Source organism: Malurus melanocephalus, unplaced genomic scaffold, assembly GCF_030028575.1.
Source record: "Malurus melanocephalus ecotype Western Australia unplaced genomic scaffold, MMel_1.1 scaffold_70, whole genome shotgun sequence".
Lineage (NCBI taxonomy): Eukaryota > Metazoa > Chordata > Aves > Passeriformes > Maluridae > Malurus > Malurus melanocephalus.
The window spans coordinates 1,610,104-1,631,415 of NW_026623302.1; the positions used below are offsets into that span (position 1 = coordinate 1,610,104).

Consider the following 21,312-nt stretch of genomic DNA (forward strand, 5'->3'; position numbering starts at 1 on the left):
CTACATTTTCATTAGTTTAATCTAATTCATTAAAGAAGTGCTTAGAAAGCCAGGCAAGGGAGTAGTCATGCTCCCTATAAGTACAAGCACTAGAAAGTATTATTTTAACTATGGAACATTTAGAACCATAGTAAAGTACAACTCACAGAAAAGCATGTGATTATTACCATATGCAAGAAAACAAAGTTCTGCCAGACACACTTCTTTTGTGATCTCATGGAAGTACACACCTAAAGAAAAACACCTTGGAAACAAAAATCATGGGAAATATAACAGCTGACAACCACAAGAGTGATTGGGTTTGGATTGCTGGGTTTTTTTCTCTCCTCTTAAAGCAAATCATTAGCAAGTTATTAGAATACCTTTTGGGAAATAACACCTATTACTTCTTGATCTACTCAGTGTAGAAAATCACCCTGCTTTTTAAAGCTGCAAATTTATTTCTAGTAATGTGCACTATTACTACTTTCTTCTTCTCAAGCATTTAGGTTCACTCCTTGTCAGAGACTGAAATAGTTCATGCCTCAAACATTGATATAAAGTTTTGCTCATTATAACAAAAACTGTATAAAAAAGCTACAACCAAAGAAGGCTCCCTGAAGATACCTAACGCCTTCAAAGCTCTGGAAGTGTTACAGGAAGACAGAAGGCCATTCTGTACATCTGAAGTAATCCTTAAATATTGACATCTTGGATTCTAGAGTTCTAATGATGAAAATGGTAAATTGCCACGGTAGAAGTTCCATATATTTAACTTTGCCTAAAGCACACATTTAAGTGATTCACTTTATGGTGCCTGGAAAGTGATTAAGATCCTGTCTGTAGTAAAAGACTCTGGCAGTGGCTTTTCCTCATTCATTGTTGAAAGAACGCCTTTAAAGTTCCCACTAATCCCAAATCTGGTAGCAGGTATCCTTGGAAGGAGTCCAGATCTCAGAAAGCTACGTGCCAAGTGTATTAAAGCCTGACTGCCTCAAAGCTTATTAAAAGCCAATGTATGTCCCACAGCAGCGCTTTAGCTGAGCTGCACACTGGGAACACCTTCACTAGGCTGCACTAATGCCAGATTGCACATGTTCACAAACAGAGTGACACAATCTCAGACTAACTAGGACACGGATGCTCTTGACAAAGGCTAGGAGACTGTTAATTCCTTTGGCAAGAGACAGAAGGAGGAGAACAGGAAGCAGAAGCCCAGCGCTCTGTTACCTACTTCCATACCTCACTTGCCAAGTGGCAATTCATCTGTTCAAAACCCACTCACACCATGCACAAAGACATGGGCCAGGGAATGTAGTCTGAAGATTTAGGAACAAAAATAATTTTATTCTAAAGTCCCAGCTACACTACTACAAGACATGTGAGATTTCCTCTGGGTTTTTTGTTTGGGTTAGGTTTCTTTTTTTTTTCTGGGGAGGTGGTGGTGTCATGCTTTGAAGCACTGATGCACCATGAAAGTATTTTAAATAGCTTAGGTGCCAATTCCATTATTAATATAAATTGCAGACTGATGTTACTTACTGCCACCACACAGAAGCAGTGGAGGGGTGCTCATCTCTTACCTGAGACTGGACCCTGACTGTGTGGACAGGACTACTATAAAAAAATTAAATAGAGATGCACTTTCAAATGCTAACAGGCATGGCTTACAAGTTATTGTACCACACAAAGGGACCTCTGTTTTGAGCCCATTACTTGAAAAAACCTTACAAGCAGGCTGTGAAGTACATCCTCTCTTTTCCCTTGATGTTGAGGCTGCATATTGATGAAAACAGACCTATGACCACTCTTCAGCTTATGCTTATTTTTAGGTGGAATAAGAACTTTGAGAAAACTAAGAAGTCAACAGCTGCATACTACAAAGTGGAAAAAATACTCAGAAAATATGTCAGCAAAATGCAGTATGTTTCAAGAATGCTTGGTACCTAAATTGAAAATATTATTAAAACTATAATTGATGCACTTTGTGATAATTATATGAAGGATTCTTATTGCCTTCCTGCTACAGTCAGAGCATGAATAAACAATCTGATTTCAATTGCTCTCAGCCATGAAATTCAAAAAAGCTGAAAAATATGCAAGTCAAATAAGAAATTTTAAAAGGGTTGGCATTTATTTTGTTGAAAAATTTTACTGGTATGTTTCAAAGACTTATAAAAAAGCTAACTACTCAAGCACAGTAGTACTCAACGCAGTATTCAAAGGTAAGTACAATCAGCATCTCCCTTGATCTGATGGAAATGGTGAACTGGCTTTCATTTACCCAGTGAAAGAAAAACAGACCTTTTCTTTCTGAAGATTTGTATGCATTTCCTTTGTAAAAGGCACACCATGACTACAAAACCCACAATCGACAATTATTGTCATCCTACAGATTTTTGTTTCATCACTTTATACAAACCTTACATGAATTGAGATTTCTTGATTCCAACACTGTGAAGACAAATTTCAGTCCAAGTTCATGTGATTTTAACAGCCACTGAATTTTGCTGCCTGGCTTGTAGATGCTAGCAAGAAAGGAGTTGCTTTGTACCATGTTTTGTTGCTGGTTAGGAAAGTCAAAATTTAACAAAACCTCCTTAACCATTACCTACTTGAAGCTAACTTCACTAAGACAGCTTCAAAAAACCACCAAAAGAAAAACCCCAGCAGAAAACCAATCCAAAACCAGCTTCTGCACTTAGAAGCTAATTAAATAGATAATTCATATCCATTTAAAAAAATCCTTATCCGACGAGAGAACAACAAATTTTTCTGCCAAGTACTGTACTCTTTAGCTTCCTACCAACCCCAAGCACCATCACGCTTGAAATAGTTAGCATATGACATGAAAGCAATGATGTTACTTAAGCAGCTCTGTGGGTGTTTATAAACCTAGGAAAACATAAAACATCTAGAAACAACAGCAACACCTATTGTTTAAAAGGCATAGTATGAAAAACATAGTAAATCTGTCCAGTCATCCAGTCTGGAGTTAAAATTGATGATTTAACACTGATACTCCTCAAGACTAACATTACAGGTATCCTGTAATGGAATAGAAAATTCATATCTAAGCATTAATGTCAGTTATTCTGCTTTGAAGCAGAATAAACATGTTAGTGAAGTCCCAATTCTCAACCTTAACCAAGAGGCCCCTGTCTTTCCAAGACAAAATGCTAGGTAGAATCCCTTCTGTTACTCAGGTTATTTCCAGACCCTGATAAAAAAAAGAATGCATTGGCAGCTGCAATTCTGTCTTTTGTCCTGCATGAAACATGTAACTTCTGAATTCAGCTCAAAGTGGACATTTACAAAAACCACATGTCCAAAGGTATCCATGGATAAGGCAGCACAGGAAGCCCCTGTACAGCTCTTACAGGATTCTCACCAATACAGCTTGACAAGGTTCCAGTGGGAAGACCTCTCAGTCTTTACCTCAAGCTTTTGGTCTTCCTCAGATTATCAAAAGATAGCCAATTGTGATGGAGGATTTTCTACTGGAAGAAAACTTCATGCTGGACTGAGACCACCAACTCATTTCACATAAAAGAAGATGGCAGTAGTTTTTTCGCAGTTGCCAGCTTAAATTGTATTTGAGCTACAAACCTAGATGTGAAAGGCTCTGTAATAAATTACCAATCTCCTGAGCCATCCATTTAACAACATGCATGGTTTTCTTTTAAGCATAATTTTAAGTTTACAAATTTTCTGAAATAATAGAAAGCAAAACATCAGAAAAATTTCGATTCTTGATGGCAAATCATTTGCTTCCTGTATGCCTCTTAAAAATATAGCAAAATTGTCTAGGTAATAACATGCACTATGTATTTCTACATTATGTTTTGCTCCACTACTTCAAAAGTAGGGTGAAAGCCACCAGAATCTTTTCGATCTTTTCCCCTCAGTGCTGAGGCTTTTGTTTAATTTCTAAAACCAGGAAAAACTGTCCATACAATCACTGCAATAAAGCGAAGTTTTGATGTATTTCAGCACTTAAAATGCTATTTATCAGAGGTAAACCTTTTTCCTTCAGTTAAAAAGGAGAAACTGGCATTCTGTAAAAGCATTTATCAGGCATGAAAATAGATGACAAATAATTAGTCCTCGACCACATTTCCAGGAACACTATTAAAGCTATTTCAAAGACAAATAGTGACTCAGAAGGTGCATAGTAAGCAAGCCAGACTTATTTCACCAAAGACAGAATAGCACTGGTAATATTGACACATAGGAATAAAAGGTCAAACTAATGATACTTCTAAGTACTGAAATTTCATTTCCGCGTGGGAGTATCATATATAGGCACACTTAGAAGTAAGTTGAAAGAAAGAATGCTATCAAAGAATAAGAGCTACAGACAAGTGGAAAACTACCCAATTTCAAGACAACAGACAAAAAAGACCAGTTAGTTGTGGGCATATTTTGAAGGCAAGTAAGTAAGATTTGTTGAGATTCACCAGCTGAAAAGAATCTGCTGGTTAAAGACACTAACTCAGGTTCAAAACCTTTTCCTTATATTGCAGTTTGGATCAACACTACTTTACTTGCAGAAATAATCAAAAGCTGGCATGGCTTAATGGCTGGTAGATTATAAACATCAGGAGAAAATAATGGCTTTCAAAAGTTTCTTTCCTATGTTAAACTGATAATTTCAGAAAAAAATCTTTTTTTCAGCTGTTCTTACAGCCAATCATACTCTCCCCCACCTACACCAAAGATGCATTTAGTTATTTATCTTGTCTTGCAGTGATACTACTAGAGGCATTTGCTGTACTTCAACATGCCTGTTATTTAAATTAACCCATTTAAAACAGTTTATTTATAAAATAAAAAAAACCATCTGATACACTTGCTCTCGTAAGTGTATCAGATCACAGCCAGCTTTTAAAATTCACTCTACTAATCAAGGCTGTCCGACTGCAGTATAAAAATCTATACTTATGTGCACGTTTTTAGCACAAAGGTTTTCATGTCCCAGAGGTTTTCCATTCAAAAAACCAACCCTTGCCCTCAATCATCATCCCAGTGCTAAAACCCCTTGCAGATCCACTTACCAAATCCCTGTGTAACACCCAGTTAGCATGCAGGTAGTGAATACCATCTAGGATCTGATATAACAGCGACTTCACCATTCCCCGAGGTAACTGAACTGGTTTCTTGTTTGCTTTAGAAGCCCTGTGAAACTTGATTATATGCTGCAAAGGGGAAAAAGAAATGAATATAAAGGAAGTGCAATGTTTACACAAAAAGATTGCCATCAACTCCTTATACAGACTTCTTAGGATTTTTTTAACCTTTGATGATTTGTTTCCCAAACTAGAAACATGTGCCTTAAGTATTAAAAAATTAATATTGTACTAGGTAAAGTGATCACTGTCCCAAAGCAATCTCCCAAAAATGAAATCAATTTTTGCTGTGCTTAACCCCAGCAGGCAGCTAAGCTCTGCAGAGTATGAGGAATACAAACCCAATACAACCACCAAAGCAAATTTACTTGCAGATCACTGATCTTGAAGGTTTCAGAGGCATTTTTGTTTGGACAGTCTTTTTGTTAAGATAGGCTGATGTCCTGTATATCAAATCACAGAACTACAAGTCTATTACCCCCAGTTCTTATTCTCTTTCTTGGTTTTCTCCTACAGAAATAATGACTGTTATATCCAAGACATAATGGCAAGCAGAAATCTTTGTGAACTGTATTGGGAAGTTTATACATTTAAATCAGAAGCCCAGATTTATTGCTTCTTTATTCATTATACCCTCATAGTACTCTCAAAACAGTACTCATAGTACTCTCAAAACAGAAGCTGTTGACAAATGAAATCTATAAATCTGTCCATCTGAAAGTCAGCCACCAAGTCAGACACAGAAAAAAAAAACGCTTTAGCAATTCTAAGCTTATAAGCGATGATATTTGGCAACAAGGAGGAGTCCAAAAGGATGTGTTGTCTTAGCACTTGAGTCCCAAGTGTCACTAAGTTCAACAGCAAGGTGTGCCATAGTCATGGCAACCATTTCTATGTTTGCCTCCTTCAAAGACAGAGGCAATTTCTAGAACAAACTTCTTTATATATTCACACATTTTTTCTGTAACGGTTTGCACTTGTGTGACCATCAAAACAGCCCAGATCTTGTCTATACAAAACCCGGCACCAAACTTCTATCATGTGCTCTTCCTATGCTCACGACCCCTCATATTCCAGGTGACAACTAGCTAACCCAACTACCTAAACATCCTTTGGAAAAATGCCTTTCCTCTCCTGCTGCAGCCCAGCTCCATACAACCTGTCCTTCTTTGCTTCAGGCAGCAAGCTTGGCTTTCCTGTGAGGAACAGGCACATTTCTGCCCTGACAATGGTAAAAATGGAGATGCACAGAGCAAAGAAGCTTTGATGAAAAAGTGACAGTCACTGCACTGTCAGAAAAGCACCACATGCACAAGTAACCACAAGTTTCACCTCCTTTTATCTTTCACTTCCACCAACTCCAAAAGAAAATTTATTTTCATTTCAAGTGGAGACAGAAAGAAGTGAATCTTTAGAGACAGGCGGAAAAACAGATGACTGTCCTAGACTTTTTATGTTCCTGCTCCAATACACACTGTATTATCTGGCCCTTTCCCAGCCTTTCTTGAGATCTGCTGTGCTAAATACACACTGCACTAGAAGATTTGATCCATAGCAGGCTCTCTAGGGCACAGAGCCAGCCCAGTCACTGCAACTAAGTCTCTAACATCCAGACACAGTGAACAATCAGAAGCTGGCACAGCTGGGAATTCTAGAGTTCATACAGGTATGTGCATGCAAGCATAAATGTCAAAATAGAGGGTCATTCCTAAGTTACTTATATACAAAACAGTGTTCCATTAACAGAAACACTTCTGCGGTGGTTTAGGGTAAGTATGAAGCACTGCAGAAATGTATAAATACAAACAAGGACAGGTCATAGTCATAATCATCCTAACAAATATGAAGTCTTGTAGCACATTTTGAAACAAAAACAATCCTCAAACATTCCTAAACTTCTGTAGCTTAGCATATCATAAACATGGGGGAGTAGTGGAAAAAAAAGGTCTTATTTTTCTTTCATTTTAAAATAAAAACAAAACAAACCAACTTGGAACTCCATTTCCTCAAGATGTTGTTTCTGTTTATCAAACTTTAGAATGTCTCAATATTTCAGCTGTTTGGTAACTTCTTTGTCTCTAATTTTATATTGGTAACAAAATCCCAGTACCAAGTATCAGAACTTCCAACACATTCAACTGTGAGAAAATAGCTTAGATTTTGCTTAGTGGGAAGAAAATTGACACATTAGTTTTTAGGCAAATGATACTGAATAATTCCCAACTACAAGAAACACCATTTTCCAAAGAAATTAGTTTAACTTTGATTTGTGCTAAGCAACATGCTGATGAAAAACAACTAATGATTCATACTGTGTAATTTTCACAGGTACACATTCATAAGAATTTTCACCTAGTTCCAAATTGTTTCTGTTGCACCCTTTGATACGAATCTAAGCATCTTTTAAAGTTCCTATTTGGAGCATTGAGAGCAATGCTCAAAATGTATGTCAGAATTAATCTGAGGCACATACACCTTTTTTTCTGGGAAGTCAAGGCTGCATTTTAAATTTTTTACCATGCTACTTTATTTTTTCAAGTATTCCAAATGGATATTAAGTTTACAACTATTGGGTTAACAGAGCAATATAGTATGTATCTTAAAACTAATTTACTTTGCCTCCAACAGGTTATTTTAAAGCTGTATCTTGCAATTAGAAATAAACAGCTTTCATCCCAAATACAAAGAATTTCTGTGGACAAGTTGAGTAAAAATTCTTTCCATGAAATGTATATTAAATATACAGTGGCACTACTCTCATTTCATGTATTCACAATGACAATCAAAGTTTCTGATTAGGATAGCTTAGTTAATAAGTCTGTCATTTTTCAAAGGGAATTCAGCTGCATCAATTACATTTTCCTGCACCCTACTTTAGCTGTAATAAATGCATCATTTATTTAAGCAGAATTCTAGCTACTGAGAGCTGACTGCAGATTTTTATCTTCTTAAAGAGATTGCAGGTTAACTGTGTAGTTTCTTGACTCAGCATTTTCCATTGCTTTTCCTTTAGTGCTGAAAATGCTTCCAGCAAACATGGAGTAAGCACAGTACACTGTATTTAAAAATTATGTGTCTCCCCTGACCTTGTCCCTTTGCTGTAACTAAAACTAAGCCTGCTACCTACAAACAATTCACCTTACCCAGAGGTCATGCTCAGCGTAGTCAAAGAGAAGCCACACTTTCCTGTCAGCATGAGAAAGGAACACCTTTTGCAGAGAAATGACATTCGGATGCTTGAGCTCCCGAAGCAACTGCAAAAGAAAAGGTCCACAACAGTTATATTCACACATCTAGAGCTGGGATACTTACAACACAAACAAGAAAAGCTGAAATCTGCCAGCCACAGAAAAGCACTTTTTTTCATGAAAGAACCAGCCATTAGTTTCAAACCAAAGCTGAAAGTGGGCATTCACTTTCTAACCCCCTCAGGGCATTCACTTTCTACTCATTTACTAAAAGCTGAAGTCTATGTAAACCTCACTGTTTTCCAGGACCAAGATGACTGCAAACAGCCAATTGTGGCATCTGCCCTTTCACATAGGCTGTAATCTTCAACAGTCCCACTTGGTGTATCCCATTTTCTCCTCAATCCCAATTATCTGAAAACGCTGCCAACTAATTGAAAATGTTGCAGTCATTTGAGACTGAATGGGATAGCTCATGTAGAGCCTGTCATTGTAGTCAGCTAAATCAAGATGTGGTTTGTAAGGTGGACTCTGCTCATCTACAAGGTCAGCACTTTCTACAGAAATGGGTCTAACTCCTTGCCACAGCACATATTACACCAGTTAGTATATTCACAGAAGCCACCGATAAAACAGCACCCAGTTCAAGAGAAAACTATTCTGTACGAACACAAGCTGGGGAAAGGCAACCTGGTACTGAGCTCTAGCTGAAACAAATCAGGGTAACTAACAGCAGAGGCAGCCCTAGCAAAGAAAGCCTGGAGCTTCTATCAGCATCAGTGAGCCATTAAGCCAGCTCAGCTGCTTCAGAAACTATAGTTTTAACCCCACCAAAAGGAAAACATAGATGAGATACAGCACAAGAAATGAATGCAGACAACATCAGTCTATTTAAACTCTACTGGTCATGTTACAATCATACTGTACTCATTCAATTGCTAAGAAAGAAATAAAAGCTTTATCCAAGCAAACTGTGGTTAAGTATGACTACCCAAGACTAGACAAAATCTTGCCAAAAATGATGACATTTTTTATTAAAAGGAATTATTAGGTCTTTTTCTTTAAAAAAAAAAAGTCAAGGGAAGATTGAACTACTCTTTGAATACATAATGTACTTCTGAGACAATCTATTCTCAATAAAATACTATTTTTCCACTACGTAACAGACAAACAAAAAAATCATTCCTTTCTATTGATAACTTTGTCATGTTGCTATAATTTTGGCTGCTACTGAGATAGTAAAATGGAAGCATATATACATGTGTTTGTTTCCTTCTTTCCTAATTCATTTGAGACAGACTCCCATTATGACTCACTGACCAGTCTTCAGTGTGGCATTTCTTGAGCAAAAGGACCCATAACCCACAGAGCTTTTGCCTCAAGTATGAGATCAAACAGGGAGACAGAGTAGAGGAGACAAAGCAACAATAGAGATCAATGCAGAAGGCTATAGAGTTTCAGCATGGTAAAATTCAAAGATTTATAAAAGCACTACACCCAGGCACTTTAAGGCAGCATCCGCAAGAAGCATGAAATTCTTTAAATGCCTGTAATTCCTATAAAGCATAAGATCACCATTGGAAAAACCAAAATATGCTTATTTGCAAGTCTTAATCGATTACAGGTGGGGATCACCCATGGTAATTTCACTCCAGCCAGCAGCTAAACCCCACACAGCCACTTGCTCACCCCTTTCAGTCAGACGTGAATGGAAAAACAAAAAAGCAAGAAAATGTGTCAGTGAGGATAACAGAGTTAAGTAAGCAAAGGAAAGAGGAATTAAACACCACACTCACAACAAAAGAACAGAAGTAACACAAAGGCAATCACATACAACTTCCCACAAGACAGATGCCCAGCCAGTCTCCAAGCAAAGTCCATCTCCCCAAAGGGAGGAGAGGCAGGAGTGGGGAACAGAGAAAGCGTGAACACTGTCAGCAATAGGCAAAGCACTGGTGGCTTATCAACACTGCTTTAGTCACAAACCCAACACACTCCACCCTACAGGCTGATGTGGAGGAGATGAACTGCATGCCAGACAGGTACAGCATAGCATCAGCCTACAGTGAATAACATTACAGGCTTTAAGGATACACTGTGCCAGTCCTTGTAACTAAGTAATTTTTCTTCAATCAGCATAAATTCACATACTAAATTTTTCCTAAAAATTTTAATTAACTGTACCAAAAGATTACATGATAGATCCCCAACCGTGCGTCCATACCAAAATATTATCCTGTGGCCTGATGGACACACCTGTACCAAATATAACAAACTGTTCCTTGATGAAAGACACAGATACTACTCAGAACTCTAAAAAACAATGTAATGCTCCCTTTTGCCCTTTCTGATGCCATTTTAAGTCTATCCTACTCCTTAATTCCCAGGGTAGCAGCTCTCACTTACTTATAAAAGTCCAACCTCGGCATATCAAACGTGATTCAGCTTGGAGAATACACAGAGAAGCTATCACCAAAGCAGGTCCAGGACATGACACAAAGACGAGAAATTTTTAAGTAACACAGCAGAAGGATTCCCTGTCTGTACAGGGAGGCAACAAGGAAAGAATTCGCCCCTGTTTGTTCTAGAGGTAGTCAATACTGCAGAATTTGAGATTCACAGCATTCCTTGCTTTTTCCTCCCTAATTCACCTTGATCACTCCCCTTCACTGCCTTTTATTTTTTCTCTAAACATCCCAGCAGTCCTCTCAAATACCCAAAACCCCCACTATCCTCCTAAAAAATCCACAGCAACCTGCCTTCCTTCTCATAAGTTACAAAGTCCCAGCTGATACTCTCCAACGCATCTGAGAAATTTCCTTTTGCAGCCCACCACCAACTTAGGAGTTCTGGCCTTTGTTACTGTCACTGACAGCAGCTGTTACTGTTTATGCATCTGTGTACTCAGTTTATCATTCTTGCTGGTTTCTGCCTTTGTCTTTTGTGCTGAATAACTATTAACTCCATATTCTTTCAGTCTGCTTAAAAGACCTCATGGGTTCAGTCAAAGCCACTCCGACACAAGTAACCCAGTGAATAGGATGGCTAATATACATCAGTAAAACCAACAGAAGAAGGAAATGATTGCTGCAGTGGTGACAGATGATTCCTGAATCACTGTCTTGGAAAGGATGAAATACTCACAGTTACAAATGCAAAGTCTGTCTGAAGGGCAGAAAGAGCTCATGCAGATGATAACATACCACATGGGCTGTAAAGAGCCTTTTCAGCAACCTCAGTCTCCATGAACTAGGCCTCTCTAGCCCATAAACCACATGCCTTTCCTACCAGATGACTTGACTTGTGTTCAGCAGCTGAGAGTTCAAAGATAGTTCAGACAAAGTAGATTGCAAGAAACATGCTTTGACTATCAGTATGATGCCTGCTAATGATAAAGGCTATTTTTTGGCCTAATGACTTCGCTATCTAACTGCTTCTGTCTATCTTAGCTCAGTTCTGTAGAACACAAAGAAAAATTATGTGTTTGACCCACAGTAAATTGTCTTCCTTTTCATTTGTCTATCACATGATGATTCAAATCTACTTCCCCAACTACAAGGGTTTCTCTTATATTAGTTAGTCTAGGTACCAGCTTACAAAGGAGACCCAACAGACTTTCAAAGAAATAGAAATCAGTGAATGACAAAGATGCCAATAGATCTATTTTGACTTGAGTGTTAGAAGCCCATGCTGTCCCTGACTGGTCTTGCCCTTGCTTTTATATTATCCAAGATCCAGTAATGGAAACAGCATCCCTGTATGCAAGTCCTGGGCTCCCATTAAGGTTGCTCCCTCTCCCTTTTGAAATGAAGAAATACTCATTCCACAGCTATGGAGCAGCTGAGGGACAGTAAATCAAAGTGTCTCAATGATGCATAAAATTATTAAATTACTTCAAGGACAAAGTGAAGTAAAACAGGATGTTATTAAATAATCAACAGCAGCACTAAGGGAGCCAGGAAAACTGCAGCATGACTAAGGCAAATCTTTTTTTTGCACTAGCAACAATTATCTTTCACATAAAATATGAGCTGAAGTCAGCACAATTTTTATGAACATAAACTGCTTCCTTCAGTGTTATTCCCACATTTCCCACAAAGCTCTCCACCACTACAACACTTCTCACGAGCCAAGACACTGCATTCTCCACATCAACGAGGATTTCTAGCTCTACTGCAAGTGCCATTTCAGCCCCGCTCTTGACACTTGCTAATCTTTGTGGTCCACAGGGAACGTACACTGCAAAGGGTAGCTTTGCAGTATTACCATCCATATATCTATAATTCAAATTGCACAGGGGAGGTTAAGATCAGCTTTCAGGAAAAAATATTTCACCAAAATGCTTGTCAAGCCCCGGAACAGGATGCCCAGGGAAGTGGTTGTGTTGCCATCCTTGGAGGTATTTAAAAAATGCACAGATGTGTTGTTACTGAGGGACATGGTTTAGTGGTGGACTCAGCAGTACTGGGTTAATGGTTGCACTTGATGATTCAGGTCTTTCCAAATCTAAACAATTTTAAAATCCTACAATGGAACACAATTGTTAGAACAATCTGCCAGGTAACCTGGCTCAGAAGGAGTTTCACCATGTCAGGACATTAACTATTTTAGAAAAAGAAGCTTCTTATTCTTTGAGTGCCATGCAGCATGTTTCTCCCAAGCCTCAACACAGTCAGAAAACTGGCTACACACAAAGCTATTGGTAGTATCAACCAAACATTTATTTAAACAGAAGTCACTATTGCATTATCTGGCTAGTTTGATGGCATAAATTCAAACTCTAATTATCATCTCATGCTTCAAAAATACAACAGTTTCACCAAAGGATCCAGCAACAAACATATATGAACAGCCATGCCATGGTCTTACAATGGAAAAATGGCTAAGCAGGGACTTGGAACACAAACCAGACTGCAGTTGATGCAGAAAGGCAACTTTCAGACTGGAAGGCAAATGACAAATTTTACTCATCCTGTAACAAACAAGGTGCCAGTGGAATTACTGCCACAACAGATGTGTATAGGCAGGAATACTACATTACCTGAAATGCTACACATAATTCTGGCCCATTCAGGGAAGATTTATTCCAGCTGCAATGGGGCAACAAAAGCCCAAGTCTACACCCAGAGCAAGGGAGAGCCCACTGCTCAAAGAAAGACAGCAAGCCAAGCCAAAGTGCTTGACTGCCAAAACAAAGCAGAGAAGAAACAATCTGTAGCTCTCTCTTTAAAATGAGAGAAGAAGAGAAGAGCTATTTTAACTAACTGACAATATTGTGGTAAGTACAAATGGGTATAAATTAGTCATGATTAATTTTGGTTTAAAGGCTAAATAATGTTCAGAGTCATTACTAGAATGAGACTCAGAAACTGCCTTCAGAGATGTCTTTTCCTTACATGTTTAACTTGTAGCTTGCTGAATTTAAGGTACCCTTTGCTTGTCTGCAAGAGCAGGAGTAGAATATGATGACTCTAGAGATGTCACCCAATTCTAAGTCACAAAAATTTGTAAAAAGATTTCAAATATTCACTATTCTTAGTTTCCTGTGAAACAGTGGAGCTCTACTGCAGTAATTTGAACTTGTTATTTAAACTAACCCCCAAATTTTATTATAAACTTCTCGAATCCCAGGCTGGCTTAGCTGCTATACAGCAGATTGAAAATCTGTTTGCTTCAATGTAAATGTAATTTTAGTTTTATATTCTCACGAGTTAGACATTCCACAGTACTAAAAAAGAACAGAATACCTGCTGAAAGTACATGCTGTTTTCCTTTCAGAAGTGTTCAAATGAAAGCTTACAAGGGCATTGTAATGTAAGTTATAATACCACTCACTCTAAGAATTTATTATGAAGCTGACAACACATTTTTGAAGCTCTAGTTCTTCAGACAAAGCAACAATTTCACAAGGTTGTGTATTTTATTCTTTTGATTTTTTTTTAAAGTCCTAAATGTGCAAAAAAGAAGCCTGACAACACAAAATGTCAAGAGGAAAAAAATCCTCATTTCTATTTAGCTTCCACAGTTCCTAAAATAAATGAGTCTTATGTCATGTCACATGCAAGTCAATATTTATTAGCATCTTCTAACTCCCAACACATTCAAAGTATTAGAAGAAGTGTTATTACATTTTCTCTGAAAGTAAAGTGAAGAACCCAGATGAGACAAACACTGGATGTCAAGCTTGGTCAAATTCTGCTGTTAAAAGAAAATACAATGATTCCTAAGGATTCTAATTACAATTTAGTTGGTATCTTTGTCCCACTGTCACAGAACTAAAAATAATGCTACCCTCCCTTGACACAAAATCTCTCAATACTGTTTTCAGATCAGTAATGTAGTTTGGTAAAGTACTCAGTCACAGCTTATATTTTACATACCATGTTAGTATTAAACTAAGCATTTGAGAATCATTAAACATGCCAAAAAGGGTCCCATCAAACATCAGTCCTCCTAAATACATTGTCACCTTTCACTGCATGGAAAGATTGCCAAGAATCTGACATGAGGAAGACATGCACTCATTTAAGTGATTTCTGTGTTTGGTCTTTCTTGTGGGAAAGTGCTTTCACTGTTAGCATGGAAGGGACAGAACAGCATGCATAACCTAGGAACCTACATACAGCTATTATTCATTGCCACACAGCCAGTTCAGGATCTCTTCAGGCAAGCTCACTGGGAGAGTTACTTGACTCTTGCCAGGGGAAGGCACTGAAGAGGGAAAATCCTGGGGTCACCCAGTTTTGGTTTCTGCCTAAAGGAGTCTCTCTGGTTGCTGTGGGCTGGAGAGATCACAGTCATCCTCAGACTGGCTGCGAAAGAGCCATTCTTCCATCCCTTCCACTGGCAGAAGGAAGAGAGACCTGATAATCACAGGGTGATTATGTGATTGTCACTGTCACTGTTGTCACCCAGGGCATGGAAGCTCCAGCATGTGAGAAGGACCAATTACTCTCTAGAGCAGCTTCCTCCACCCAAGGTCAACTCAGGCAAGACCACTCACCAACTCACCCTTCTTAACTGCCATGAGGATCAGCCCTGCTGCTCTGCCTCTACCTCGGCCACCTTCTAGGCCAGGTGAAAGCTATGGGGACAGTGCAGATCCAGAGGTGAGCAGGCCTGCTGCAGAGGCTCTGCCTTTCCTGTGGGTTATGTTAAGCAACATTGCAACTAAAGGCTGGTTCAACTCTGCTTGCTCTCTCCACAGAACTGCTCATTCGCCCTTTGGCAAAGATGAACGTCCTCAGCCTATAGTCACACTATCACTAGATCCAACACAGGGGACATCACCTTCTGTGATAACAGCTGCACTTGTTGCAACAGGAAACATAAAATGCTAGGAATGCCTCCAGGGCAGACCTAAAGAGTGAAAACAACCAGAAAAGCCAGCTGCTTATTGTTCTGTAGTTTTCCGCTCCATCCCCAGCAGCCCCAAGGCTGTTCTAACTTGCACAAACTGGATATGGTGTTTGAAGGACACAAAACAGACAGGAGACAGCCAAAGCACAGCAGTGTCCACCCCAGATCTGCTTTGTCACATTCAGCATTTCCATCACTGAAAGGGTCTACTACCACACCTAGCATTTTCTCTTCAGGGCCAAGTCAAAAATTAACACTATTGGATATTTCTGTTTATCTAACCAGGTACCAATAAACAAATCACATGGAAAACCGGTAAAAACAAACAAAACCCTCATAGATCCCTTAACTAAACAAAACAAAAACAAACAAAAAATCCCGAACAAAACCTCAACCCAAGCAACTCCTCACTAACCAAAGGAAACATAGGCAAGTAAAGTGCAAACCTGCTAAAACTGAATGAAAAACTGTGTTCAACACAAAACATGTCAGCAAGTCACTTGGTTGCTTCACAACCTCAGACTCTATATAGGAAACTGCCCAAACCAAAAAGCCTGAAGCTCTATTTAAAGCCTGGTTAACTACTCCAGCTTCCTACAGCCTTGAAAAATTCTCCTGCTTCACGAACTGTGAAATAGCATTTGCTGCACTATTCCAGGTGGATAGGCTTTAATGACTTTCTTTTACGTGATTAAATCAGAAGACGAGGAATCAATCATTTGGGCTTGTACACTCTGCGTATTTTTATACAAATCTTGTCACCATTCTATCCCTCTGCTCTCCCATCTAACACCAATTCAACTCTTGGCATGCTGAACATGCAGTTTTTAGTGCCTGCTTAAATCCTCAGAAGTGAAATTGCAGATCACAAAACAGATACCCAGCGGAGCAGGCAGCGCACAGATCTGCAGAGAACAAGATATGAGCAGCCAAACATTCAGTTGAGGATCTGAAAGAGGCAGGATTCACAAATGTTTACCATGGTGGATGAATGGGGCAAAGATAAGGAAAAATATAACTCCCCAACTAGCTTGATATGAAACATACTGATTCAATTAGCACAGTAACTGTTAACTCCACCAAGCAAACAAAAGCTTGAAGAAAGTCAAAATTCAAATGATTGAAGAAAAAAAGCCGCAAAAAATCATTTATTTAAACTGAGTAGGAGACTAGTTAGGTTCTTGAACATTATGTCTAAATTCTCATGCTGCGGGAAGTATTGAAATGTAGGAAGCCTTTCACATACAAATTTGGATTAAGCTCATCCCATAACTGATTCAGCCATCTTAACTCAGGTCTCTAACCTAGTTCAAACCTTTCCTTGTAACCGATGAGTTTCAATAGCTACTTAACTTTTTTTGCACTATTCTCCAATTCAGGTATCAGTACCAAACTCAAAAGAGTAAGTTACAGGCATTTTTAAATATAAAAGTTACTCAACACTCCAAAACTGAAGTTAGTTATCGTAAGACAAAAGCCATGGCAGAGCTGTAAAAACAAGAGTTCCACTGGGATTTATGTCAAATCACATTCTTCCCAGATTGTCACAGAGTTGAAAATACAAGCTTCAGCTCTCCAGAGAAACTGAAATGGATAGTTCATATGCAAACCAAATCATCCTAGTTACTCTTAACACCACCATGCCCTTCAAATGCTTTAATTTGGGTAGTCCAGAACACACTGTAACAAAGTCTGGCACTGAGCCTTGACTTTGTAAGTACAAGAACAAATAATTTTATTGGTTATATGTAAAGATGACATGTTAGGGTACAACACTGCTGGTTAACTCAGTACTATTTTTCACATATGTTACATATACTCACATCATCAATATAACAGTATGATTATTATCATCATCAATTTGATTCAATTCCATATGAGGTTCATTTTACTCCTTTTACAAAAATTAATTGATAGAAGAGTGGAAAAAATCTATTTGACAGGATTTAAATAAACAACCCCATTCTAGGGGAAAAAAAATCTCCTGTTCACCTCAAAGAGCAACATCAAACAAATGGCAAGAAACAAATTAAAATCCAGAAGTCCCTGGTGAATTATTAATTCAACTGCAGGAAAATTCAACCATAATATTAGAAGTTGCAAGCCTGGAAGCAATAACCAGAAGCGAAGTCAACTACAGCTCAACAAACATTACTTCAGGTTTCTCTTTCTATCCCTACGCCTGCCTTACTGCAAAGAGGGCTCCACTCCCCTCTTTGCTCTCGATATCTGCTTTCTCAGCATCTTTGGTGTCTGCAGCATGTTCCCTTCCTTCCCTCACCAACCCTGCCCCACAGGGGTTCTGTGTTGTACTACTGTTCTCTTCAAAAGGCACATGCTGCAGCAGCTCAGAGCATGGAAAAAGCCCCACTGCTGCTCACTCCTTTTCCGTCAACACTGGGGACCTTGCTGCCCAAGACTAATGACATCAAACCCTTTCAGACTGTCAGCCTAGTTGTGGTCTCTCATAATACACAGAAATTGAGTTAGGGTCATACACAAAACAGAGACACCTCCCTAACAAACACCAGCCAGGCTTGTCCTGCCAAGTTCAAGCAGAACAAACTTTTCAAATCTCTTTAGGTAAATCACTGCAGAAAGACAAAAAAAAAAAAAAAATCTCAAATCCCTCTGAAATGGTACCTGCCATTTCCTAAAGGCATTCAGTCTGAGTCACAGTATTTGGAAAATTTGGAAATCTGCTCAAATGGTTTGAACCAGCAAAATTTAAGACCCTGTTTTCTGCTCCTTGGGTTCAGAGTGGATGTCCACAATAGGAGAAGGCTCAGCTTTCACCATTGGACAAAAAGAACATCTCCTAAAGAATATTCTTTGTGGTTCATTTTTTTCACCTCAGTTCAAGGACTAACATTTTTGTTATCAAAAAGGCAACTGGAATTTGACTAAGCGGAAAAACCTAGTACTCACTTCAGTCAATAAAAATGAAATTTAGAGTAAAGCTTTACACTCTTGAGGAATATGGACTGAAAATAAACTGATCCCCTCCCACAAACACCCTTAAGGTATGTGCCTTTCCTTTCAGCAAGCTATTTCATTTGAAACATTTCAAGAATAATGAACCCAAGCAGCAACAAAACATAAGAACATACAACAGCTTCATAATACCAATTTTTCCAGTGTTTCTTTGCAAGCTTCTCACAAACTAAAACTAGACTACATTATTCACCAGTTTCTAACAACATGAAATATATAAATATAAACCTGAAAATTCGAAAAACAGTATCTGAAGAGCATTCATGGCTGTATTACAGTGTCCAAGGCAACAAGCATCAGTTTAGTCTGAACTTCACTTACTAGAAATTAAAATTATTTAACCAATTGTCCTGGGTTGAAATTCTTCTCCTTTTGTTCCTTCTCTTTTGGAATTTTTTCATCCCATTTGTTGCTGGGATACCTTGATGGCCGAGCTGTTTTGTTAATGGCCGGGTGATTGAAGGGACAATGACACCTATGGCCACACCCTAAATGGGGAGACAGCTTTTGTGTGGTGGGGATTGGGTTTTTTTTTTTTTTTTTTTTCGCGGTTTGGGAGAGAGGAGGTGGTTTGACTCTACTGTGGCTGGCTGGAGGATTTTCCAGCTTCAGGAGGGTGAACTCTGCTCCGCCCCATCTCGTGGCCGCGCGATTCCTGCTCGTCTCTTTTTTTGGAGGTCCTGGATTTCTTCCTGTCCAGAAGAGCACTGGCATTTTCCGCTGTGAGTTTTGCAGAGAAACTTTTCTCCATCCACCTCTGCCATCTTGTATCGATCATCCCAGCCGCGGGAGATCTTGGCTAGCCGGGACCCGCACCACCACGTCCCCTGCAATCTCCGAGGAGTCCTCACGCCCTCCCTGCTCAGCCGGGGGCCAGCGGCGCCGCTGCCAACTAAACTGTAATCTCGACAAGAGGGAGACTGTTTCTATAAGGCTGTCACTAAGTTTGGACTGCGCTGTTGTTGCATTGTTATTGCTACTTGTTTCGCCTTGTTACATATATATATATATATATATATTAGTAAAAACTGTTATTCCTTTTTACCCATATTCCTGCCTGAAAGCCCGTGATTTTTTTATTTTTCAAAGCTATAATAATTCGGAGGGAAGGGGGGTCATAGCCACCACTCCAAGGGGGGTCCCTGCCTTCATTAGCAAATATCTGTCTTTCAAACGGGGACACCAATGTAAGCCAGTAAGAATTAATTCCTTTAGTAAAAGAACTTAAGTACTAATACTAGAAATCAGATCAAATGTGTAATTTAAGTCACTAATTCAAATGATGTTATTAAACTTCTGCATTTAAATATAATCTGCGCTGAGCCAGGCAACTTAAAAACATTGCCAATTTTAGACAGAAAACACAACAGGTACGTAAAATCTTCCATGACATTTGTACTTATTTATACCCCTACCATAGAGATATAGCACCCATAGCAGAATAACATGATTCAGCAAACAAAACTCAGCATGCACACAAATGAATACTTTTACTAAGTTTGATTGCTAGTAAAAAGAACTGTTACTTACTGCTATTTCTCTGCATGCAGACATGGAAATTCCAGTACCCTCTATCTGTTTTAAAGCGTAATCTTTATCATCTTTCCTGTGAAGAGAAAAAGAAGTTTGGTTTGTTTGGTTTTTTTTAATTGCACGTGAATTCAAAGTGAGCTCTTCAGTACTGTTCAAAGACCAGTTTCTAATTAAAACAAACTATGCATCTTATTTTATTTTTATTCTTTACTAGTTTAATGTCTGGATATCCAGCTAAACTGTAAGCTAATCACAACACCTTGATAAAGTTTAAATATGTCTGCTCGCACTACACTGAGATGATTTAAAAACTTTATAAAATGCAATGATTAACACTTCTTCCTTCTCTTATGAAAAAGGAAACAAAGCAAGCAATTAGTACATACTAGAAATAAGCCTAGCTAGGGCTTTATCTCACACAAATATATTACTGCAGGATACAGTAAGTCTCAGCCATATTTTAATGAATTCTTGAGTAGCCCAGAACTAATGTCATATATTTTTCTTTCTCCTAGGTACCAAAGTGCACCCAAAGTGCCTTAAAATTTTGTTCCTACCCGGGTAATAAAACTGCAAAGATTAATACAGAAACTCCACCAGATGTTTGAGCAATCTGAAGAATCCAGATGTGGATTCCAGTGGAAAGTACCCCTGTCCCTGGCATGGGGGGCTAGAACTAGATGACCCTGAAGGTCCCGTCCAATCCAAACCATGTTATGATTCTATCAAAAGTTTGTTCAGCTTCAAACCAATATAATATTTAAAAACAATACCATGCCCTCCCTGTACTTTAACCAGTATGTACCTTAGAGTCTATTAGTAACCCCAGCTATCAAAAGCAAAATCACTGCAGCAAAAGAAGGTACTGAACTCTTCCCATTCTCAGCCTTAAAGACTAAAAACATCTACTAGATGGAGTGCTTGTCCTTCCCAACTGTGGGCAAATATTCACAGCACTCCTGGGGGGCATGACACTTAACAGTAGTGCCTTCAATATTTGGAACACTTGTATAGCCTCAAATCTCTAGGTTACATAAGAAGCCTTATTCATTTTTAATGAATTCAGCTTTCGCAGCTGTGAAGAGCCACCCTAAAAAAAAAAAAAAAACAATTCGTGGAATGACTAAAAC

At 38.6% G+C, this 21,312-nt stretch overlaps 1 protein-coding gene across 4 annotated transcripts in view; it reads right to left on the minus strand.

Annotated features, from left to right (window-relative positions):
- Window positions 1–21,312, minus strand: part of CDK8 (cyclin dependent kinase 8) — a 75,524-nt gene that overhangs the window by 32,005 nt on the left and 22,207 nt on the right. For 3 of the 4 annotated variants that reach the window (XM_057366705.1, XM_057366704.1, XM_057366703.1), the window contains exons 2-4: window positions 20,180–20,255; window positions 8,252–8,362; window positions 5,037–5,177 (exon numbers count right to left, since the gene is read on the minus strand). In XM_057366705.1, coding sequence (XP_057222688.1) covers window positions 5,037–5,177; window positions 8,252–8,362; window positions 20,180–20,255 — 328 coding nt within the window. Of the gene's footprint in view, window positions 1–5,036; window positions 5,178–8,251; window positions 8,363–20,179; window positions 20,256–21,312 lie in introns of those variants that run through there. The other variant, XM_057366706.1, reaches the window with a different exon arrangement.